General features: G+C 44.4%; 1 protein-coding gene across 3 annotated transcripts; it reads left to right on the top strand.

Moving 5' to 3' along the window:
* Positions 1–3,593: 3,593 nt before the first annotated feature.
* On the top strand, positions 3,594–23,258 carry LOC309327466 (epididymal sperm-binding protein 1-like). 3 transcript variants are annotated; one of them, XM_081836767.1, is made up of 11 exons: positions 3,653–3,727; positions 8,081–8,232; positions 10,011–10,172; positions 12,134–12,280; positions 14,887–15,051; positions 16,587–16,751; positions 17,684–17,830; positions 19,405–19,608; positions 19,897–20,052; positions 20,262–20,323; positions 22,183–23,258. In XM_081836767.1, exons 3-10 carry the CDS (start codon positions 10,106–10,108, stop codon positions 20,291–20,293), a joined length of 1,083 nt encoding a protein of 360 aa, XP_081692893.1. In that variant the 5' UTR covers positions 3,653–3,727; positions 8,081–8,232; positions 10,011–10,105; the 3' UTR covers positions 20,294–20,323; positions 22,183–23,258. The 3 variants fall into 3 exon arrangements, with proteins under 3 accessions (XP_081692891.1, XP_081692893.1, XP_081692892.1); XM_081836766.1 differs by having other exon boundaries at positions 8,081–8,261; XM_081836765.1 differs by lacking the exon at positions 8,081–8,232 and having other exon boundaries at positions 3,594–3,727.
* Positions 23,259–23,593: the final 335 nt, after the last annotated feature.

The following is a 23,593-nucleotide window of genomic DNA, read 5'->3' as shown; positions in this document are numbered from 1 at the left end:
TCTGTATGCCTTCTCCTTCTACCCCCCCCATTGATATTTCTGAAAATCTTCCTGTCCAAGGTGTTTCTTAGCAGCTGTGGTGTGCAACAACTCTAGTGCAGAAGAAAGCAGGCTTGAAGCTTGCATATTCTACTAAAAATTAGTGATCCACCAACTGGAGTCAGATGCAAAAGTCATACATTAAAGAGCATGGTGCTTCTGAGCTACTGCTCAGAACTGAGCTGGGCTCAGTCTTTTCACTCAAAATCTGCTTTCCCAGCATTCTTCATTTCAACAGTCGAAGGAACAAGGTGAGGAGCCATTTCATTGTCCCTATTGTTAAAACAACTCTGAGAGCCACATATCCTTGCTGATCTACTGCATATCAACCAGACACCTGTCATTAGATCTGCTCATCCTGACCCACCCATCATTGCTGCCTTGCACTTACCCTGTATAAAGCAGAGACAAAGGATTGAGTTCTCACATGCATGCTCCTTACTTAAGGACCACCACAATCAGTTATGGACTTTAGATTCATAATTCTGATAAAGGAGTTGGCATGGGAATCTATTGTTGTTTGGTATTAAACCATTGCTGGCTTAGAGATGAACTACTTCTGAATACTGGACTGGAAATAGTTGGCTAGAATATCCTTTTCAATGTGGCACCTATTACACGTGCATTTGCTCAGTGCAAAGGAACAGCTGACACTCTCCTTTGTTCTCAGCAGTGATTGCTAGGAAGGAACAGAAGTAGCTTTCTAAGTTGATGATGTGAAGCACACTTAAGATAGAAACACTTGAGGAATTCAGCTTATTTGAATTCCTATGCAAAATTACCTTTTCTCCAAGTATTGGGAAGCTTTAGGAGCAATGCTACCAAGTTTTCCATTCGGTGGGAGACCACTGGGATTGTGAATTCAGCTGCTTCTTCGGAAGTGAGGTTGAAAGATATTCGGGGTACAAGAACTGGGGGGATAGCGTGGAAAAAAGTTACCATCACCAGCCTGGCATCAGTTCTGGGTGAAATGTAACCTTGTATCTCCACCAACAATGAATTTCCTAAGGAGCTATTTAACACACTTTCTGTGACCTCATAAATGATTGGAGTCAGCCAATCAGGAATCAGTGGGTTTAAGCACAGTGTGACATGTTATGATGTCATAATCCAACAGCCAGTGTATAGGCATAACTGTAGACAGAGTAGGAAAGGCAGTTCCCTTTAACAATTTAACCTGTTTGTCTTGATTGGAACACATATATAGCCAGTCTCAGGGGTGTAGTGTGGGGGATGCCAGAGAGGCCACGGTCCCTGGCACACAATTTTTGAGGGGGCATGAACTAGGTGCCCCCCATGTAGGCACCCCCAGTGCAGAACAGCTCAGTGCTTCTTACTGCCTGCCAAGGGCTGCATTAACTGGCTGGGCTCCCCCTGCACGGGAGGGCAGGCAGCTCATCACAGCCCCACTTTGCTCTAGTGGGGGTGGGGTTGCTCTGGCAGCCTTGGCATTGTGGGCTCGGCTGGCACACTCTGCCTGGCAGGTGCACGTGCCCCAACTGCTAGCAATCAATGCTATGCCACTGGCCAGTCTATATGAAGGTAGTAGAAGTCACCCACTATTACAACATTTCAAATGCTTCCTTGATTTCATTCTTTAAAATAATAGCACCTGGTTTTCAGCAGCTTACTGCCTCTGATATTGATGGCAAAACATTGCCATCATGCCTAGTAGCTACTGAGAGTTAGACAAATTCATGAAGGATAAGGCTATCTTATAAATCCATTCAAGTTGCTGGCCATCACTACATCTCATGCGAGTGAATCAAACTATTTGATTATATGCTATGTGAATGAATACTTCATTTTTTTGTGTCCTGACTCTTCCAACATTCAGCTTCAGCACATGTTCCTGTGTTCTGATATTATAGAAAGATACACACTTTCTCACCTTTCTCTACTACTTCTGAGCAGACACGCTTAGGGTTTTTCTGACATGGAACAATTTCTTCACAACTTGCATAACCGGACTCTTATATTCCCATGACACCAGTTGACAGATCCTTGGAGAATGATGAAAAATTGAAAATCCTCCAAGAACTGGTCAGTGCCAGATCCCATCACTTCTGGCATTTACCACATCCTGGTAAACATTCAGTTATCACCTGGCACAGCAATTCAAAGTTCAGTTATGAAAGAGAACTAGTTACATAATTATGTGATCTGTGGGAGGGGGCATTGGGGAAGAAGGCTCATTTCTACAAAAAGTTGGGAAAGAGCCTCTTTTGTAGGAATCTTACCATGCCTCAAATATGCACGAGGGAAAAATCAATCCACTTTGAATTTTAAATCGAAATTACCTAGTATGCACTCTCTGGGGTAGGGTGCTTTTCTAATGGTTCTAATACATTTTATCCTGCACTGTAAATAGCAGGTTGTGGCAGGGTGGATTCAGATTGGTGTAATGGTTTTGGTGGAAAGGATTAATAGAACTTTCCCTATTTAGAGTTTTGGATGGTGTGAGAGATCCCGTCACAGACCTCTGGGTTTCACCAGTGGTTTGGTTTATAATAGGGTCCCCAAATGCACACTGGTACATTATGGTCTTTACTGATCTTCTAAAAAACCAATAAAGAGTTGGGCTGCCAAATTTCCATAGTGAGGGCACCACACCTTAACCCTCACCCAGGCCCTGTACCAGCCACTCCCCATGCCATCCATTGGTTGAATGCAGTGGGGCAGCCTGTCAAACACACCAAGTCTGGCCCCATGAGGTGGAACCTTATGTTTTCAGAGTTCCAACTCTTGGGATGAGCCTATATACATTCGGACTGCAGATACAACCTCTAATACATGGACAGTGGTGTGGGGAGGGTGGTGTGAGTCACAATAGGAGGGATGGGGCGAGTGAGCCAGGTCCTCCTGCTCCTCTCAGTCATGAAATTATCACTGGTTGTTTTGGGTCACCTGTATAAGTCTTGTTATCACAACTTTTTCTGCATTAGTGAACAAAGACACCCTATCTTCCATAGAATTATCTACAAAAGTTACCGGTCAATTACCTTCTAAAAGTGGCTTTTGTTCTGTTTGACAGCAGTGATAAACCCTGTTTCAAGAGCTTCTTCGTAGGTAGTTAGGCCATGTTCCTTCTGAGAATTTAACTCTTCCCTCCTATGTATGCACTGACTCCCAAAAAGTGAGATAAAGCAGGTATCTTAGCAGTTAGGAAAACCTCCCATTTGCTTTCCAGTCCCACTGTACCTTAGTGCAGTTGAGTTATTTTTAATCTGAGGCAGAAATATCCTACAAACCTCTCTCCCTGTCTCTGGTTGTGAAAATACAACAGTAATAAAATTAAATAGGTAACAATTTGTTGCCCTTTCATAAACCTTAAAATCAGCTGCCCGAGGCAGGCACCTCACTAATGGTAGGGCTGGCCCTGGGTGTTCTTTAGGGTCTGGATATAGCACCCAATAAAACATACCATTCCCATAGGCTGGACAAACAATGAAACTTCTATACGATTGGTGGTTTTGTTCTAATGCATGATTGTATAACACACCATTCCCATTGGTTGGACAAACAATGGAACTTCTATATGATTGGTTGCTTTGCTCTAATGTGTGATTGGTTTGTGTAACAGCAAGGTCTGATTGGACAGTGGGGTTCTCGGGGCCAGTTGAACAGTTAGAAAATTCAGATGGAAAACATGGTGAACTTGCTGAGAGGTGTAAGAATCGGGGGAAAAGTGAGTAAGAAAGGCACTGCTTCAGAAGTGTCTTTAAGTAATAATAGTAACTCTGGGCAGCTCCCAACAGATTGAAAACAGAATAAAACATCAAACATTAAAAACTTCCCTAAACAGGGCTGTCTTCAGATGTCTTCTAAAAGTCAGATAGTTGTTTATTTCCTTGACATCTGATGGGAGGGCATTCCACAGGGCGGGTGCCACCAACGAGAAGGCCTTCTGCCTGGTTCCCTGTAACCTCACCTCTCACAGTGAGGGAACCGCCAGAAGGCCCTCGGAGCTGGACTTCAGTGTCTGGGCAGAACGATGGGGGTGAGTATTATATTTATATTCTACTTTCCCCCCATGATCGCAGGGTAGAGTACTTGGTTCTCCCTTCTTTATCCTCACAGGAACCCTGTGAGGTAGGTAGGTAGTCTGAGAGATAGGGACTGGCCCAAATGAGCTTCAAGGTCACCCCAAATCCCACTGAATTCAAGGAGATTTGGGACTAAGTAGCATATGTATCATTTATATGTGTCATTTTTGGATTTGCGGCTTATCTTTTGAATGGTAAATAGCAGGCACAGCCGCTCCCCCTTCAAAAAATTAGAATCAGAACCACAGCATGTTGGGAGAGAGGGATTAATCCATTTTGCCCCTGCAATTGTCACAATAACAACAAAAAGGCTGTCCCAGAGGAATGCTTCAATTGATGTCAATCATGGTGTTGTTGTTGTTGTTTAGTCGTTTAGTCGTGCCCGACTCTTCGTGACCCCATGGACCAGAGCACGCCAGGCCCTCCTGTCTTCCACTGCCTCCTGCAATTTGGTCAGATTCATGTTTGTAGCTTCAAGTACACCGTCCAACCATCTTGTCCTCTGTTGTCCCCTTCTCCTTGTGCCCTCCATCTTTCCCAACATCAGGGTCTTTTCCAGGGAGTCTTCTCTTCTCATGAGGTGGGCAAAGTATTGGAGCCTCAGCTTCATGATCTGTCCTTCCAGTGAGCACTCAGGGCTGATCTCCTTAAGAATGGATAGGTTTGATCTTCTTGCAGTCCATGGGACTCTCAAGAGTCTCCTCCAGCACCATAATTCAAAAGCATCAATTCTTCGGCGATCAGCCTTCTTGATGGTCCAGCTCTCACTTCCGTACATCACTACTGGGAAAACCATGGCTTTAACTATTCGGACCTTTGTTGGTAAGGTGATGTCTCTGCTTTTTAAGATGCTGTCTAGGTTTGCTATCGCCTTTCTCCCAAGGAGCAGGCATCTTTTAATTTCGTGACTGCTGTCACCATCTGCAGTGATCATGGAGCCCAAGAAAGTAAAATCTCTCACTGCCTCCATTTCTTCCCCTTCTATTTGCCAGGAGGTGATGGGACCAGTGGCCATGATCTTCATTTTTTTGATGTTGAGCTTCAGACCATATTTTGTGCTCTCCTCTTTCACCCTCATTAAAAGGTTCTTTAATTCCTCCTCACTTTCTGCCATCAAGGTTGTGTCATCTGTATATCTGAGGTTGTTGATATTTCTTCCGGCGATCTTAATTCCGGCTTGGGATTCATCCAGCCCAGCCTTTTGCATGATGAATTCTGCATATAAATTTAATAAGCAGGGAGACAATATACAGCCTTGCCGTTCTCCTTTCCCAATTTTGAACCAACCAGTTTTTCCATATCTAGTTCTAACTGTAGCTTCTTGTCCCACATAGAGATTTCTCAGGAGACAGATGAGGTGATCAGGCACTCCCATTTCTTTAAGAACTTGCCATAGTTTGCTGTGGTCGACACAGTCAAAGGCTTTTGCATAGTCAATGAAGCAGAAGTAGATGTCTTTCTGGAACTCTCTAGCTTTCTCCATAATCCAGCGCAAGTTTGCAATTCGGTCTCTGGTTCCTCTGCCCCTTCAAAATCCAGCTTGCACTTCTGGAAGTTCTCGATCCACATACTGCTTAAGCCTGCCTTGTAGAATTTTAAGCATAACCTTGCTAGCGTGTGAAATGAGTGCAATTGTGCGGTAGTTGGAGCATTCTTTGGCACTGCCCTTCTTTGGGATTGGGATGTAGACTGATCTTCTCCAATCCTGTGGCCACTGCTGAGTTTTCCAAATTTGCTGGCATATTGAGTGTAGCACCCTAACAGCACCATCTTTTAAAATTTTAAATAGTTCAGCTGGAATATCATCACTTCCACTGGCCTTGTTATTAGCAGTGCTTTCTAAGGCCCATTTGACTTCACTCTCCAGGATGTCTGGCTCAAGGTCAGCAACCACACTACCTGGGGTATACGAGACATCCATTTCTTTCTGGTATAGTTCCTCTGTGTATTCTTGCCACCTCTTCTTGATGTCTTCTGCTTCTGTTAGGTCCTTTCCACTTTTGTCTTTTATTATGGAAATCTTTGTACGAAATGTTTCTTTCATATCTCCAATTTTCTTGAACAGATCTCTGGTTTTTCCCATTCTATTGTTTTCCTCCTTCTTTGCATCGCTCGTTTAAGAAGGCCTTCTTGTCTCTCCTTGCTATTTTTTGGAAATCTGCATTCAATTTCCTGTATCTTTCACTATCTCCCTCACATTTTGCTTGCCTTCTCTCCCCCACTATTTGTAAGGCCTCATTGGACAGCCACTTTGCTTTCTTGCATTTCCTTTTCATTGGGATGGTTTTAGTTGCTGCCTCTTGTATAATGTTATGAGCCTCCATCCATAGTTCTTCAGGCACTCTGTCCAGCAAATCTAAATCCTTAAACCTGTTCCTCACTTCCACTGTGTATTCATAAGGGATTTGACTTAGATTGTATCTTACCGGCCCAGTGGTTTTTCCTACTTTCTTCAGTTTAAGCTTGAATTTTGCTATAAGAAGCTGATGATCTGAGCCACAGTCAGCTCCAGGTCTTGTTTTTGCTGACTGTATAGAGCTTCTCCATCTTTGGCTGCAGAGAATATAATCAATCTGATTTCGATGCTGCCCTTCTGGTGATGTCCATATGTAGAGTCGTCTCTTGTGTTGTTGGAAAAGAGTGTTTGTGATGACCAGCTTGTTCTCTTGGCAGAACTCTATTAGCCTTTGGCCTGCTTTGTTTTGAACTCCAAGGCCAAACTTGCCATTTGTTCCTTTTATCTCTTGACTCCCTACTTTAGCATTCCAATCCCCTATAATGAGAAGAACATCCTTCTTTGGTGTCATTTCTATGAGGTGTTGTAAGAGCCAGTGTGGTGTAGTGGTTAAGAGCAGTAGACTCGTAATCTGGGGAACCGGGTTCGCTTCCCCGCTCCTCCACATGCAGCTGCTGGGTGACCTTGGGCCAGTCACACTTCTCTGAAGTCTCTCAGCCCCACTCACCTCACAGAGTGTTTGTTGTGGGGGAGGAAGGGAAAGGAGATTGTTAGCCGCTTTGAGACTCCTTAGGGTAGTGATAAAGCGGGATACCAAATCCAAACTCTTCTTCATAGAATCAGTCAATTTCAGTTTCTTCAGCACCAGTGGTTGGTGCATAAACTTGGATTACTGTGATGTTAAAAGGTCTGCCTTGGATTTGTATCGAGATCATTCTATCATTTTTGAGATTGCATCCCAGTACAGCTTTGACACTCTTTTGTTGACTATGAGGGCCACTCCATTTCTTTTATGGGATTCTTGCCAACAGTAGTAGATGTGATGGTTATCCGAACTGAATTCTCCCATTCCCGTCCATTTTAGTTCACTGATGCCCAGGATGTCAATATTTATTCTTGCCATCTCATTTTTGACCACATCCAACTTACCAAGGTTCATGGTTCTTACATTCCAGGTTCCTATGCAATATTTTTCTTTACAGCGTTGGACTTTCCTTTCGCTTCCAGGCATATCCGCAACTGAGCGTCCTTTCGGCTTTGGCCCAGCCGCTTCATCAGCTCTGAATCTACTTGTACTTGTTCTCCGCTCTTCCTCAGTAGCATGTTGGACGCCTCCCGACCTGAGGGGCTCATCTTCCAGCATCATAACTTCTATATGCCTGTTGTCTTTGTCCATGGTGTCTTCTTGGCAGGGATACTGGAGTGGCTTGCCGGTTCCTGCTCCAGGTGGATCACGTTTGGTCAAAACTCTCCACTATGACCTGTCCATCTTGGGTGGCCCTGCACGGCATAGCTCATAGCTTCTCTGAGTTATTCAAGCCCCTTCACCACGGCAAGGCAGTGATCCATGAAGGGGGTCAATCATGGTAATGGAAAATTAATAACAAAACCTTGGACTAAGTGACCAGTATATACATATCATTTCATAATAATTAAGGACTTTAATAGTACACTGTTGCTCTTTGCAACCATCATTACTAACCTTGAGTGAGCTTGTGGGGGGCAGAGGAATAAATTCTCTGTTTTGGGACTCTCACAGTAGATTTGACAGATTGCTTTGGAAAGGGCAATGAAGAGATAACAGGAACTTGAAGAGTTTATTTCCGTGGCTACCTCACCCTATGATACCTGTTGCCTGGTAGGAAGGAAGACAAAACAAGCACCAGTCAGACACCAGTTCTCCAGCGCATGGTATTACCTGAAGCAGGTGGCAGAGTGAGGTGATGAGCAGTTGTGAAGTGTTAAGAGGACAGAGTTGTGTGTGTCACATGGCCTGGACGATGGTGGAGGTCTTTGGGAACTGAGTGGGATGGAAGCACTGGGAGGGAAGGCAAAGCAACGATGATAGGACTGGAGGTCAGGGTGGAGCACCTGTCTTTGCATGTAGAAGGTCCCAAGTACAACCCCTGGCATATCCAGGTAGGTAGTACAGTCTGAGTCAGTATATGGTAGCTTTTTCCATTCCCAGTGATAGCAGCAGGAGGGAAACCCAAGAGTGATCTGGCTGGGTGCCAGGCAGAGTTTCTCTTAGGCTTCTCTCCCATCTGGCATGGACACTTCTCAGTTCTAACTGAGAAGATGCGCCAAGCACAATCTTGCACTCAGAGGGTCCTTCAGCCTTGGAAAGCAAGGAAGTGGACCTCCATGGCCAATGGGGAGATGAGTAACGACGTCATGGCAAGGCAGGGAGAATGTAGCCCCAGATCAAAGCAGTTGCCACTCCTTGTTAACTTTTCCTTTTACCCTCTGCTATGCCCATAAGGTAGCTAAAGAGGGATTTCCCCACATCACTCAGTCTCACCAAGGAGGTAAGTGGTCATGAACAACCTAGCAAGTGGGAAGAACATAGAGTACCCCTCTGGAGATGCAATGAGGTTGAGAGTACGTTCTTTCATATGTGATGGACCTGTAAAAGGGTTAAAGAGTATTGGGAAATAATTTATAATGAACTGAAAAAAAAAATGTTTAAAAGCACTTTTCCAAGAAAACCAGAGTCCTTTTCGTTGAGGATAATTCAGATGGAAATTCCCAGGCGTCAAAATGGTTATTTATGTATGCTACTACTTCGGCCTGTGTTTTTGTTAGCCCCTAAATGGAAAATGAGCGAGTTCCCAACTGAAGAAGAATGGCAACTTAAACTGATGGAATATGTGCAGCTTGTGGACCTAACGTATGGAATAAGATAACAAGAAGAACATACATTTAAAGAAGATTGGAAAATGTTTATTGAATATATGGGGGGAAATTGTGTACACCTGAAAGCAAGGGCAGCATTAAGATAAATTCAACTGTGTAAATAAGTTTTGATGGATGTAATAATGGAACACTGAATGGTTTAGTTTATGTAAAATATGCAGGGATTTATGTTATGCAAAATGAACTATGGAAAGAGAAGAAGGGAAGTCACTGATATTTTAAGGCTGTTTAAATGAATATTTTAAAATGTAAAACAGATAATTAAATAAAAATTATATATATATATATAATATGAAAGAACATACAGTGTTCCTACTTTTAGGAGCACTAGTGTCTTCTACTTTAAGGCAGAATTTCCATCTTCTTTAAAAATAAGCTCTTATGCTTTCAGTAGAAACTGCCAGGTCACAATGAAAGGGCCAACAAATACTGCAGACAGGACAAACAGCACTCACTGGCCATACACCGCCTAATAAAATTTCAGCTGCCCTTGAAACACTGGCTAGATCAGCAGCAATTTCCAAGTCATCGTGTTTAGCTCTCAGGGATGAAAACTTCACTTGTTAGTTTCAGTCTGTGCAGCCTCTGTTAAAGAGATAGGAGCAGGCAATGACTATTTTCTTCCCTTTAGCCATTTGGCAATCCCGAGCAAAAGCTTTGTCCCGTACTGTATCAGCTCGGGCAGAAGTGAAGCGAAAATGGGAGCGGTCTAATGCTGTTTGAAAAGGTCAGGTTTAACATAGCAGGGTTTTGAACATCTCCTTCTGTTATAGTTGTGGGAGGAAGATGTGGCCAGGCAGGGCCTATATAAAGAGTGAGCATGATGTGATTTCTTCACGCCTGTCAGATTCCCTGACTGAGAGTAGAGATGGCTCCTGTCATAGCTTTCCTCACATGCACCTGGGCTTTCCTGCCACTACTTGTGGCATCTGAAGGTAAGAACCATTCCACCTGTCAATTCTCTGCCCCCTTTTCGCTGGGTTGGTGTGTGTGTCATTTTACTTTCTTATTTATTTAATGAGATTTATATACCACTTAATCATGAAAGCCTCTAAGTGGTTCACATAAAATATGCATTAATATTATTGATAAAATCAATACTAAAAATAAGCCACCCTATTCCCCCCATAAAGCCAAGAGTTTTAAAAAATATGCATTATTAAACACATATTATCGTATTTTTCCATGTATAACACGCTCCTGTGTATAAGACACCACCTATTTTTTGGGACACTCTCTCTCTCTCTCTATATATATATATATTACATCATATCAAATGGGATTACCTGTATGGGCAGACTTGCTTAAGCAATTTTTTTAAAAAAGCTGGCATCAAAAAGCGTACAGCAAAGGTGCCTAATATCATGGATCTAGTTACAGATTTGAATAAGTATGCATGCACGCGAAAGCTCATACCAATAACAAACTTAGTTGGTCTCTAAGGTGCTACTGGAATGAATTTTTTTATTTAATATCACAGAGTCCTACTTTCAACAAATCCCTTGCAGTTGATTTTAGCTTTAATAGTTAATTTTTATTTTTGCATTCAATATTAAAACACACAAATTGACATATTGAAAAATGACAGATTACCGGTAATTACATAACTAGTAATGTTATCATAATCGGGCATGCTGAGGAAATAAGTAATTTGCCATCCAAATAAAACACCATGTCTCTCTCCCCCCCCCCCCAATTCCACATCTTAATTTGATCCATACATCAAATAAAGCTCTCTGCAACTCAGGTCCTCATGTTCCACCCAGTATTTTACAAAGGAGCCCCATATTAAATAAAAGTGATATTTCCTTCTTCCAAGAAAAGGGGGTTCTCTTTATTTATTGAAACCTGCACAGTAGCAAACAACGTTCCTAGATTTTAGCCATTTCATCACTGACATTTTTTAATACTGAAAGCAAAGCAAAGCAAAGCAAAACAGAAGCACCTGGGTCAAAATAAATTCTGGCAAAGTTGATTGATTTTTTTTGCCACTGGGGTGCTTTTTTTTGCTCCCACACCCAAATGAAACGCAGGAGACACAAGTGGAAGAAAGGTTATATATAACAAGTAGTTTAACCAAATTAACCAAAACAAAACAAATTCCTTCCAGTAGCACCTTAAAGACCAACTAAGTCAGTTCTTGGTATGAGCTTTCGTGTGCATGCACACTTCTTCAGATACACTGAAACAGAAGTTTCCAGACCCTTCTATATAGTGAGAAGGTGGGGAGGGGTATTACTCAGAAGGGTGGTGGGAATGGGTGATTGGCAGATAGCTGTGATGAGCCTGCAGTCGTTAAGAGTCGTCAACAGGCTCATCACAGCTATCTGCCAATCACCCATTCCCACCACCCTTCTGAGTAATACCCCTCCCCACCTTCTCACTATATAGAAGGGTCTGGAAACTTCTGTTTCAGTGTATCTGAAGAAGTGTGCATGCACACGAAAGCTCATACCAAGAACTGACTTAGTTGGTCTTTAAGGTGCTACTGGAAGGAATTTGTTTTGTTTTGACTATGGCAGACCAACACGGCTACCTATCTGTAACTCAAATTAACCAAGTTAATAAAGTATGCTGCTGTTGAATGCTCCCCTGCAGTGTGCATGCCAGGCCCTAAAAGGGTCCATAGTGCACCATGCATTTTTGTACACATTATTCAGTTAGAGAATTCCACTGCAAAATTTGGAGACGTGAGAATTTTGAAGGCACATTGTTTTGAAAAGTGCGAATTTGGTAGATTTGCCTTTAAATGCGAACTGAATCAAACCTAGCTCCTGGACACCCAAGGAACATCCATGACAGATGGCCATCTCTTCTGTATTTTTCTTTTCACACAGTTTCTGCTGAGTTTGGTGCAACTTTCCTTATTTTTCCTTTTCCTTTGTCTCCCTTCCAGCCCCTCCAGGCTGTGTTCTCCCCTTCCTTTTCAATGGCAGATACTACTCTTCGTGTACCACTGATGGCAACCCTGACCAACAGCTGTGGTGTGCCACAACTGAAAACCATGACAAGGATCGTAAATGGAAGCCATGTGCTCTTAGAGGTGAGAGGCATACAGTCCTTCTGGTAACATTCATTTGCGTGTTAATATGTCGTCCTGCAGACTATGTTTATTTACACACTGAAGTGTTCTATGAGTTGAAATCGATCCAAAAAGGTCCTAGCAGGGCTGGCCTCCTCATGAGGTAGACGGAAGCAGCAACCTCAGGCAGTGGAATCCCATGGGGGTGGCAATCCTATGGCTAGCAAGCATTACCAGCAGGCCAGTGGGACAGGGATTCCCCTTACTCTACCACCACCACCTCTCCCTCCTCCTCTTAAAGATGTTATTCCATTTTCTGAGCTTGCAAAAAGTCCTCTTGCACCATCCTAAAGGGAGTTCTAATCCTCACAATGCCCAGGAATGCTCATTGCCCCCTCTTCAAATTAGCTCCTTTGGGCAGTTGCCCATTTGCCCTCTTGTAAATATTCCTCTGATGGAACATTTGTTCTGATCTGTTTGTGGGGAGGTTATACAACAGCAAGCATTCATGCTGATTTGCTTGCACAACATTTACAGTGGTACCTCGGGTTACATACGCTTCAGGTTACATACGCTTCAGGTTACAGACTCTGCTAACCCAGAAATAGTGCTTCAGGTTAAGAACTTTGCTTCAGGATGAGAACAGAAATCGTGCTCTGGCGGTGCGGTGGCAGCAGAAGGCCCCATTAGCCAAAGTGGTGCTTCAGGTTAAGAACAGTTTCAGGGTAAGTACGGACCTCCGGAACGAATTAAGTACTTAACCCGAGGTACCACTGTATATGTCTTACCATTAGACATTTGTTTATCCCAGACTGTTCAGGGCATTTCTCTGCCACTTTACTACTTGTAAAAGTATGTATGTATGTATTTTAAAGTGGCTTTAAGCTACTTCAGCTGTGCAAACCTGAATTCCTGATGTGGACATGAATCCCTCCTACAAGATACTTTGCTCTGGAGGTGACCAAAAAGTTTAACAAAGTTCATTACAGTCTCAATCTCATCCTATTGTTAAGAAGAGCAGCTTTGCAGGGAGTGATTAACCATCTTCCTACTCCAAATTGCTCACCATTAGCTGTTTTCCCCTATTGCAGTGTTGATACTGCATATTGGCCCATGCAAACATGTTTGAACGTGTGTGTGTGTGTCTAGGCAATATGGAGATAGGGGTCAACATACTCTATCACTGCTTTTCTGCTCTCAGTCACTCTGCTCAAATGTGCCTCCCCCAGTAAATGGGCAATGACACATTTATACTTTTGTGTAACATATAGTAACCCTCTGACCTCCCCATTCAGGAAGTAAATAGGTTTAATTCTCGTTAATGATACGTATCTGTGACAACCCCCAGAGGCAGTGTCTATATAGGCACTATGTGTCTTTGCCTGAGTGGTTGGATTTCAATCCCAGCAGGCAAAGGAAATGGGGTTTGGTGGTGGGCAGTTGATCAGCAGCATATACAGATCCTGAAGCCTTTGTCTGCCTGGTTTGATTTGTCTTGCCTACCTGTCAAAATAGCCCACAGTGTTTGGGGCAGGTAAGAATCTGGCTGTTGGCTGCATCCAGTTCCCTGCCCCTGCGATACGGTGTGACTATTTTTTAAAAAAAGGACAATACAGTGGTGCCCCGCAAGACGAACGCCTCGCAAGACGAAAAACCCGCTAGACGAAAGGGTTTTCCGTTTTTCGAGGCGCTTCGCAAAACGAATTTGCCTATGGGCTTCCTTCGCAAGACGAAAACCCATAGGGAAATCTCCGGGACAGCGGGGAAGCGCAGCGCGTCTTCCCCACTGTCCTCGGACCTCCTCCAAAGGCTGGCGGTGGGGCGGAGAGACCTTCTCCCCGCGCCAGCCTTCGGATGGCTGTCCTGAAGACTTGCGGTGGGAGGAGGGTTTTCCTTCCCACCGCCAACATTCAGAATGCTGTTCTGAATGTTGGCGGTGGGGAGGAAAAACCCTCCTCCCACCGCAAGCCCCGGGAACAGAAGAGAAGCGCTGCGCGCCTTCCCCTCTGTTCCCGTACCTGTCCGAAGGCTGGCGGTGGGGCGGAGAGACCTCCTCCCGCCGCCAGCCTTCGGAAGGCTGCTCCGAAGGCTGGCGGCGGGAGTAGGACTCTCTGCCCCACCGCCAGCCTTCGGAAGGCTGCTCCAAAGGCTGGCGGCGGGGCGGAGAGACCTCCTCCCACTGCCAGCCTTCAGAAGGCTGTCCTGAAGACTTGCGGTGGGAGGAGGGTTTTCCTTCCCACCGCCAACATTCGGAAGGCTGTTCTGAATGTTGGCGGTGGGGAGGAAAAACCCTCCTCCCACCGCAAGCCCCGGGAACAGAAGAGAAGCGCTGTGCACCTTCCCCTCTGTTCCCGTACCTGTCCTGAAGGCTTGCGGTGGGGAGAAAAGCCCTTCTCCGCACCGCCAGCCTGGCAAGCGGTCTCCATAGGAACGCATTAATTGATTTTCAATGCATTCCTATGGGAAACCGTGCTTCGCAAGACGAAAAACTCGTTAGACGAAAAAACTTGCGGAACGAATTAATTTCGTCTTGCGAGGCACCACTGTATAAGAAAGAAGCAAGAAAACGGTTACTAATGTTTTATTGGCATAAACATGCACAAACTCTGCTTTTGTCTTTTGCCTAGAATATGGAGGCAACTCGAATGGAGCAGAATGTGTTTTCCCCTTCAGCTACAAAGGCCATACTTACTACACCTGCACTAACAAATTCGAAATAAAAGGGCGCTACTGGTGTGCTACAACAGGAAGCTATGATAAGGACAAGATGTGGAGCTTCTGTGCTGATACCAGTATGTAAACTGGGGGCCTGTTGCGTCACAGGGCTTGGAAGATGGTTGGTTGTAGATTAAGCACAATGAATGTTTTTTGGGGGTACACATTACTGATAATATTCCCTTGTAAATTCCATTCTCTGCAAATGCTCTTTGTAAACTCTCCTTTCCAGTGCTTTGCTTTCACTTTGACATCAGCATCAGCATTGGCCAGGCAGTCACATTACAAAATGGAAGTGTGAAATTAAGGGTGTCAGAGCCACCCAAAATTAAGCAGTTTTTCCATTTATTTTAGTGGGTGGATTACAGACCCTCCAAGTGTCACTATTTTCCAGGGAAAGTCCTAGATTTACAGAAGCCATTCTGGTTTTTTATTTGATCTGCTCCTGGAATGCCCCGCTTTTCCTTAGGGTGTTCCTATTTTCATTGGAGAAATGTTGGAGGGTTAGGCATATGTTTAATTTTCTCCCATTGGAATCAATGGAACATCAGCGGCAATCCTATACACACTGTTTTGGAAGTATTTTTCTTTATTTACTTAAAACATGTTTTACCCCATGCTTGATTGAAGAGGGGTGTGTGGTAAAAGCTTTCAGAGTGGCTTGCAGCAGTCAATAGTCAGATTATCAGTGTGGAGCAGTGGCATTGCGGGGGGGGGGGGGGCAGTTTGCCTCAGATGCCATCCCTGGGGTGTGTGTGACGAACCCCCCGGTGGATCAATGCAGCAGCACTCACATCCCCCCTGCAGGGTGGATCAGTCCTGTGCCGGTCGCACTCCAGGCAGCGGATGTGATGGCGGGAGGTGATGGAGCCAATAGCTACACCCCGGTGCAGAGTCCCTGCAATTCTTTCTCTCCTTCTGCTGTACCAGAGTTGAGGATTCCACCTCCATCTGAGGGCCACATTCCTTCTAGGTAACATTCCCAGGGCCACATGGTAGTGATGAGAGGAGTCAGGAGGAAAAGTGAGCTCAGCAAAGAAAGTCCATATTACCTTACACTTACACAGCCCTCTCTGTCCTTCATTCAGTCATGCAAGAAGCGTTATCAGAGTTCAAGGACACATTCTAGCTATCCCAAAACACTCAAGGAGGGGTCAAAGCAGGGCTGGTGAGCAGTGAGACTAGGGAGGGAGTATAACCTGGGGAAAGGCCTGGGGGTGCATTCAGTCCCCAGCCCTGAAGTTCCCCAGCCTCGTTTTATAGTCTGATTGACCTAAAAGGGACTTACCTCTGAGCAGATATGCATAGACAGGGCTTCTTTTCAGCCGGAACGTGGTGGAACTCAGTTCTGGCACCTCTCAGGTGGGCTCCATTGACATTATAAGAGAACATGGGAGGCTTACATGGTGAGTTCTGGCACCTCTTCTTCTAGAAAAATAGCACTGTGCATAGGATAGCATTTTTAAAACTTTAGATGGATGGTGACGTGGGTAGTTGTTCCATGATTTAATCAGGCATAGGAATCTGATTGCTGAGTGCATTCAGCAGGACAAAGAAGCATTGTGGGTTATTAAGGAAGCCCCTCCTTCTCTCTCTTCTCCACTTCTTCCAGGACTAGATGCAAATTTAGCTACAGGGCCCTGCATATTCCCTTTCGTCTTCCAAGGCAAGTGGTACAAAGCTTGCACAACAGATGGGAGATTCGATGGGAAGCTCTGGTGCTCTCTTGTCACCAACTATGATGAAAATCCGACGTGGGCATACTGTGAACCCTCAAGTAAGCAAAATAGGGAAGTATGTGGGAAAGGCTGTTCAGGGTGACAGACCAGAAATGTTTCTCTTCCTTGTCCCAAATAAGGGCTGAACACCTGGCTATTATTATTATTATTATTATTATTATTATTATTATTATTATTATTATTGCATAACTGTCCTTCACTATGAAGTCCCAGGCCAGGTTAAAAGTAGGGTTGGTCCTCACAATATTGGCTGCATTCAGGAAGTACTTTATTCAACCCAATTAAACTGGAAAATCATGGGAGTTATGTGCTATAATTTTCCCTATGGTTTTTATGTAACACACTACCGCCACACATGTGATGAAATCTGGGGCTATATTTCTGAATCCAATTCTTTCCTGGCCTTGGGAGAAAAGAAGCACACATGAGGATTAAGGGCTGATGACCCGTCTGATGGTACACACTGTTGTGGGACACAATGTGAACGAAATCTAGTGCAACATGCAGTAATATCCCTCAGGAAGACACTGTTCCAAAACTCCACAGGTAATGCAGTGTACAAGGAATGTTGGGAAAGGGACAGAAGTGCCAACATTGTAAACAGGAAAACGAATACAATAATTCCCACATCTGAATGCACATTAGATCTAAGGTGTCATTTTATAATAAAATCCTACTGCAATCAATGAGACAAATTCATGACTTAAGTGGATTTCAGTGGTACCCAAGTACAACTGACATAACCTGGATTCAATCCATTTCATCTATATCTATCATCTATCTATCTATCTATCTATCTATCTATCTATCTATCTATCTATCATCTATCTATCTATCTGCAGAATTTGGCCAATTCCCCTTACAGCTGGCTAGCATGCACACAAAATGCAACGGAATATGAATATCACACCAATCCCCTCTTTATGTTGCTTCAGTTAATGACTCATCTCTCCACTCTGTTTCTCTTCAGAACCTGCCTCCTGTGTCTTTCCCTTCAAGTTTAGGAACAAGTCATACTCCTCGTGCACGAAAGAAGGAAGTTTTGATGGGCAGCTGTGGTGTGCCACAACTCCAGACTATGACAAAGACAGCAGTTGGAAAGGATGTTCCCTCCAAGGTAGAGTCCTGAGCTGACTGCCTGGCTGCTGCCGGCTTCGCCTCCTATTTATGCGACTGGCCCCACCTTCAGCAGTGCTAAATGACTGAGGTTTGGCGGGAACCTCCAAAGAATAGCACTGAGAGGCAGGCCAGCCCAAGCAGCTGGTAGGTCCCCAGGATCCTGCAAAGGGCACCCACAGTGTAAGTTGTGAGTGCTCATTTTGGGCCTAGTTTGTGGTGCAAGCCACCCTTTGATGAATATTCATCATGGCAGTGCAGAATCTAGCAACTGAGTATGTAACATCTGGGTTTTCATCTTGAAGTAGCAGGGAGGTATAAAGTTGTTCTGTATGACCTGGGAATTTATGTAGTATAGGCAAGATCAGGCATAGGCAAACACGGCCCTCCAGCTATTTTGGGACTACAATTCCCATCATGCCTGACCACTGGTCCTGTTAGCTAGGGATGATGGGAGTTATAGTTCCAAAACATCTGGAGGGCCAAGTTTGCCTATGCCTGGACAACGTGAACCTAGCTTGTATATCTGTATAGTATTGGCAGTGAAAAAATACATGTTCTGTTGTTTCCAGTTGCCCAGAGCCATATGGGCATTAATCTGCTCCTTGTACGGTGTCTTCCTAAAGTGGCCTTCCTGGATGGTGACTCTGCAGATCACAGGATTTTAACTGAGTTTTAATTGGATATAATTGCAATCCCACAAAATGTAGCGATGACCACCAATGTGGCTGGCTTTAAAAAGGGGGTTAGACAAATTATGGAGAATAAGGCTCCCAGAGACTACCAGCTACAATGGCAGTGTTCCACCTCCAATGCCTGTGTTTAGTAGCTGCTGTGAATCGGAAGTGGGGAGGTTCCTGTTGCACTCATTTCTTGTATGGGCTTCCCATAGGCATCTTGCTGGTCACTGTGAAAACAGGATCATAGAATCATAGAATCATAGAGTTGGAAGAGACCACAACGGCCATCAAGTCCAACCCCCTGCCAAGCAGGAAACACCATCAGAGCACTCCTGACATATGGTTGTCAAGCCTCTGCTTAAAGACCTCCAAAGAAGGAGACTCCACCACACTCCTTGGCAGCAAATTCCACTGTCGAACAGCTCTTACTGTCAGGAAGTTCTTCCTAATGTTTAGGTGGAATCTTTTTTCTTGTAGTTTGGAACCATTGCTCCGTGTCCGCTTCTCTGGAGCAGCAGAAAACAACCTTTCTCCCTCCTCTATGTGACATCCTTTTATATATTTGAACATGGCTATCATATCACCCCTTAACCTCCTCTTCTCCAGGCTAAACATGCCCAGCTCCCTTAGCCGTTTCTCATAAGGCATCGTTTCCAGGCCTTTGACCATTTTGGTTGCCCTCCTCTGGACACGTTCCAGTTTGTCAGTGTCCTTCTTGAACTGTGGTGCCCAGAACTGGATGTTGGAGGAGGTGGGCCTTGGCCTAATCCATTAAGTGTCTGTCTTTATCTAGTCCTTGAATGCAGAGGCATTGCCCATATCCTTCATACAGATCTCTTTGACAACACGACAAAATTCTACGGCATGTTATTTTTTGTGTCCCCCCTGTCTGCAGAGTATGGAGGGAACTCCAATGGCCAGCCCTGCTGGTTCCCTTTCACCTACAACAACCAGACATTTGATGCCTGCACCAATGAGGATGATGACGGCGAGAAGAATGGGGGATACTGGTGTTCCACTACTCCAAACTACGATGAGCAAAAGCTATGGAGCTTCTGTGCTGACACAAATTTGAGAACTGGGGAAGTTTTATTACCAGGTTAGCAGAAAGCTGCCCAGGTGGGGGTGTAGGAGAAAGTTGGTTTCAGACATGCAGCCTGATCTTATGCATGTTTACTTGGAAGCCCATGCCGCCAAACAGATTTTGATCCCAATGTGTTGAAGTAATATGCTGTAGGCTGCAATTCAATGCACAGTTATTTGGGAGCAAATAACGTCTAAATAATCAGAAGTATTATTAAGATAGCTTCCTAGCCTCCTTATTCCTTTGCTAGAGGTGCTCATCTGATTTTCTCTCACATTCCACTTCTAACTCTCACGGGACAAGATGGAGAATCTACGAAGAGCTGTGTCTTTCCTTTCACCTACAATGGCAAGTCTTACACAAGCTGTACATCAGTTGGGACAGTAAACTGGAAGTACTGGTGCTCTCTCACCAGCAACTATAATACAGATCGCCAGTGGAAATACTGCGAACCTTCAGGTAGGAATGAATCCTTCTTGGTGCTTCATAAAGTACTTTATAGTGGGCATGGGCAGCAAGAGCAACAGTGGAAGCGTCACAGATTAGAAAGCTTTCAGTTTTCCATTCTGTGCAGTTTTGTATCTATATTTAGGTTCCCCTGAAGTCCTGGTTTCCTTTTACAGATTAAATCCCCCCCCCCCAACAAAACTTTACCTTATGTTCAACAGATTTGAAAAAACAAGAAGATTATCAGCCATAAAGACAAGCGAGACCGGCAACTATCAGTAAGGTAAATGTGTTTCATGTTTCCATGTCATTTTTATTTCTCTCTCAATCTGGGAACGTTTTTCAGCTTGAGGGACACATTCCCTTCTGGGCAACATTCCATAGACCACATGACAGTGGTGGGCAGGGCCAGGAGCATCTGTAGGTTCAGCAATAAATGCAAATTTTACCTCTGTACAGTAGGCTGGCTCCTTCACACTCTCACACCCTTCTCTATCCTCCTTCCCATCAACCAAGAAGCATTATCAGAGTCTGATGATACACTGGAGCCCGGCAAAAACATCCAAGGAAGGTGCAAAGCAGGGCTGGTCAGGGCTGTGTCTCACAAAGAGTGTGAGGCCTGGAGAGAGTCCTGAGGGCTACCGTATTTTTCGCTCTATAAGACACACCAGACCACAAGATGCACCTAGTTTTTGGAGGAGGAAAACAAGAAAAAAAATATTCTGAATCTCAGAAGCCAGAACAGCAAGAGGGATCGCTGCGCAGTGAAAGCAGCAATCCCTCTTGCTGTTCTGGCTTTTGGGATAGCTGCGCAGCCTGCATTCGCTCCATAAGACGCACACACCTTTCCCCTTACTTTTTAGTAGGGAAAAAGTGAGAATATAGAGCAAAAAATACGGTAAATAGAGAGTGTTCTGAGGTTCTCCATCCTTGCTTTGGGCCCTGTTTCTTTTAACATGCAATACTGCTTAGCACTTCAGTAGACAATGAATGATCAAGAGTTAATTTGGGGAAAAACTGGTGATGAGCAAACTTCCTTTCCCTTCACTTAGAATTAGGCTTAGCAAGTCAAGGTGATTCCTACCTCCCCAAGCCACATATAGATAACAGCTTGGTTTATTTTCCTAATTTGGACCTGGCCATGCTTCCAATCACATAAATAAGCACACAAAAGAGTCAGAATGCCTCTCTCATCAAGTGCCAGGGGCAAGTGCCAGGAGCAGGTCAGTAATAAACATACACAGCATCAGTGAACTCTTTATTCCAAGAAACAAACAGTTCAGAGGCCAGGTCTAGTGAGCACATCAACTCTTCCTGGTAGATCTTGCCCCAATGAGGCAGTTGTGAGAACTGAAGGTCCCTGTCTTCCCACAGTTGTCTAATCCTCCCCGCCCCCCCCCCCCAGATCCTTCCCAAGCAGTTTAAGACTTTCTTGATGTGTGTGTGTCTCCTTTGCCCTGGGAGACCAGGGGGAAGGAGAGCTGGTCACAGCAGGAAGGGGAGACCCTTTGGCTTCTTAAGCAGCCTGCCTGATCTCTGCCTCTTTGACCTGCTCCTCTCTAGCTTCTGCTTCTGGCCTGCTGTCTGCTACAGACTCTTTCTGCTCAATAAATCCTGTCACCTCTTCAGCTTCCAACATCTCCTCCTCCCATTCTTCTCTCTTTTCTCCCTCTGACCACTCATCGTCATCCCACCACCACTCCCCTGGCTCCAAACCTTCTTCCCTTGGGGGTTCCCCAGCTAGTGCCTCCCACCACTCCTCTACATCCAGCCTCCCCACGGCATCAAGACACACTGACTTGCACCCTCTTCTTTTTCTGGTTACCAAGTGACAGTTCTGGAAACCTTTCTGTAAGACCTTTTCTCCTTGGCTCCTTCAAGGCCAAGTAGCAACACCCCAGGCACCAATAATTCTGTGAAATGCAGTTTCCTATGTTGCCCGAATACTTAATGCACACACTGGGTACTCTGGAAACGACATGCCCCAGGGCTCCTTATGCCTGAGAATGCTGCCCTTTGGAGTATTCATGAAATCAGCTCATGAACCCTTTGCCTTCTAGCTTTATTGGACTTGCTACATGCCTACTGGCTCTGACTTTAGGTGTTGTTGGTAACTAACCAGCATGTATCTTTCCCCACCAGATTACCAAAACCAATCAACCAATATCTTGGACATCTGTGATTCCCACTACACTGTTTCACTAGTGGAAAGTGGCTAGTTTTCATCTGGGCCTATCCTGTTTCCACCTATGCTACAACTATGGATAAAGTCTCTGACACACTGCAGCTGCTCTTCATCCCTGGCCTAGGATTCTGCTAGGGACCCAGTCTCTGAAGATGTTTTACCTTCATCACCAATGAACAGCAGTTCAGAAGCACCACCAGAATATCTAACACTGCCGTCACTTTCATCCTAGATTTCATCACTGATACACAAACTCCTCCCCCGTCCTTTACTCACATGATGAGCAGCTCTGTGCTCAGTTGCTGAAAAACAAAATTTATTTTTCTCTTGTCTGACAGCTGTAGTCTTTTGGATTATACACATGGTAGCCTAAGTCATATAAAAACATTTTAATTAAAATTAGTAATTTAAATCAAGCAGTAATATAATTGTGCATTTTCTGTACGGCCATGATTTCACTCCCTTAATAATGAACATATGGGTTCGCATCTGGGTTATCATTAATCATCTACAGATTATTATGGTTGGGCAGAAGAGTGTAAATAGGGTAGGCCTGGTGAAATGTTAGAAGCTGGAGTGGTGTGAATAGACAAGGGAGAAAAAAGAAGGGAGTACTGCCTACAGCATCTCCTCCCCTATAGCTGTTATTCTCTAGCCTCTGCTAATTGGAATAAACTGTTTGAAGGAAAAGGATTCATTTGGGATCAAATCTGAAATATTTAAATTTTGCTATATAAAGGGAGGGTGTACTGTGTAATCTAGCTAGCATGAAATGAACACTATTATCAAGAACTGATGAGGCTGCTCTGTTCTGGGCACCTATATAATTGACCTCTGCGTACCATTGCATAGTTTACATTTTGATGACAAGATGATGTGTGAGTGATGTTACAGATGTGCACAAGAAATGTGCAACTTTCAGATGATTGTGGGTGGATGATTGACCTGGGTTATTGTAAATGTGTCCTCCTGTAATGCTAAGTGGTTTATTTCACCTGAATACTTAATAAAGTCTACCCTTGCAAATTCACAATAGAGTAGCTTTGTGAACCACCAAAACAGAGAAGCTATGAACGAAGTGGAAAAACTCTGACACCGGGAGCTTCATTCCTGTCAGTATTTTTCTATGGGTAGCCAATGTGGTGCCATCCGGATATTGTTGGTCTACAATTCTCATCAGCTAGAGCCAGTGTGCTTGATGGTCAGGGAAAATGGGAGTTGTTGTCAACAACAACAACAACAACAACAACAACAACAACAACAACAACAACAGGCTACTCCTGATCTAGTCTCACTTTAGTTCCCACAATATGCCTGCAGACTCCTAGTTTACCCTCTTCAGCGCCAGTGTGCATGCTCACAATGTCT

This window comes from Podarcis erhardii, assembly GCF_964252035.2.
Source record: "Podarcis erhardii genome assembly, chromosome: 13".
Lineage (NCBI taxonomy): Eukaryota > Metazoa > Chordata > Lepidosauria > Squamata > Lacertidae > Podarcis > Podarcis erhardii.
This window is presented reverse-complemented; position numbering and strand designations above follow the sequence as displayed.

Coding starts and splice junctions, on each gene's coding strand:
- LOC309327466 (XM_081836765.1), top strand. CDS start 10,106: ATGGCTCCTGTCATAGCTTTCCTCACATGCACCTGGGCTTTCCTGCCA. Junction 10,173..12,133: donor ACTACTTGTGGCATCTGAAG/GTAAGAACCATT, acceptor TCTCCCTTCCAG/CCCCTCCAGGCTGTGTTCTC. Junction 17,831..19,404: donor GAAAGGATGTTCCCTCCAAG/GTAGAGTCCTGA, acceptor CCCTGTCTGCAG/AGTATGGAGGGAACTCCAAT.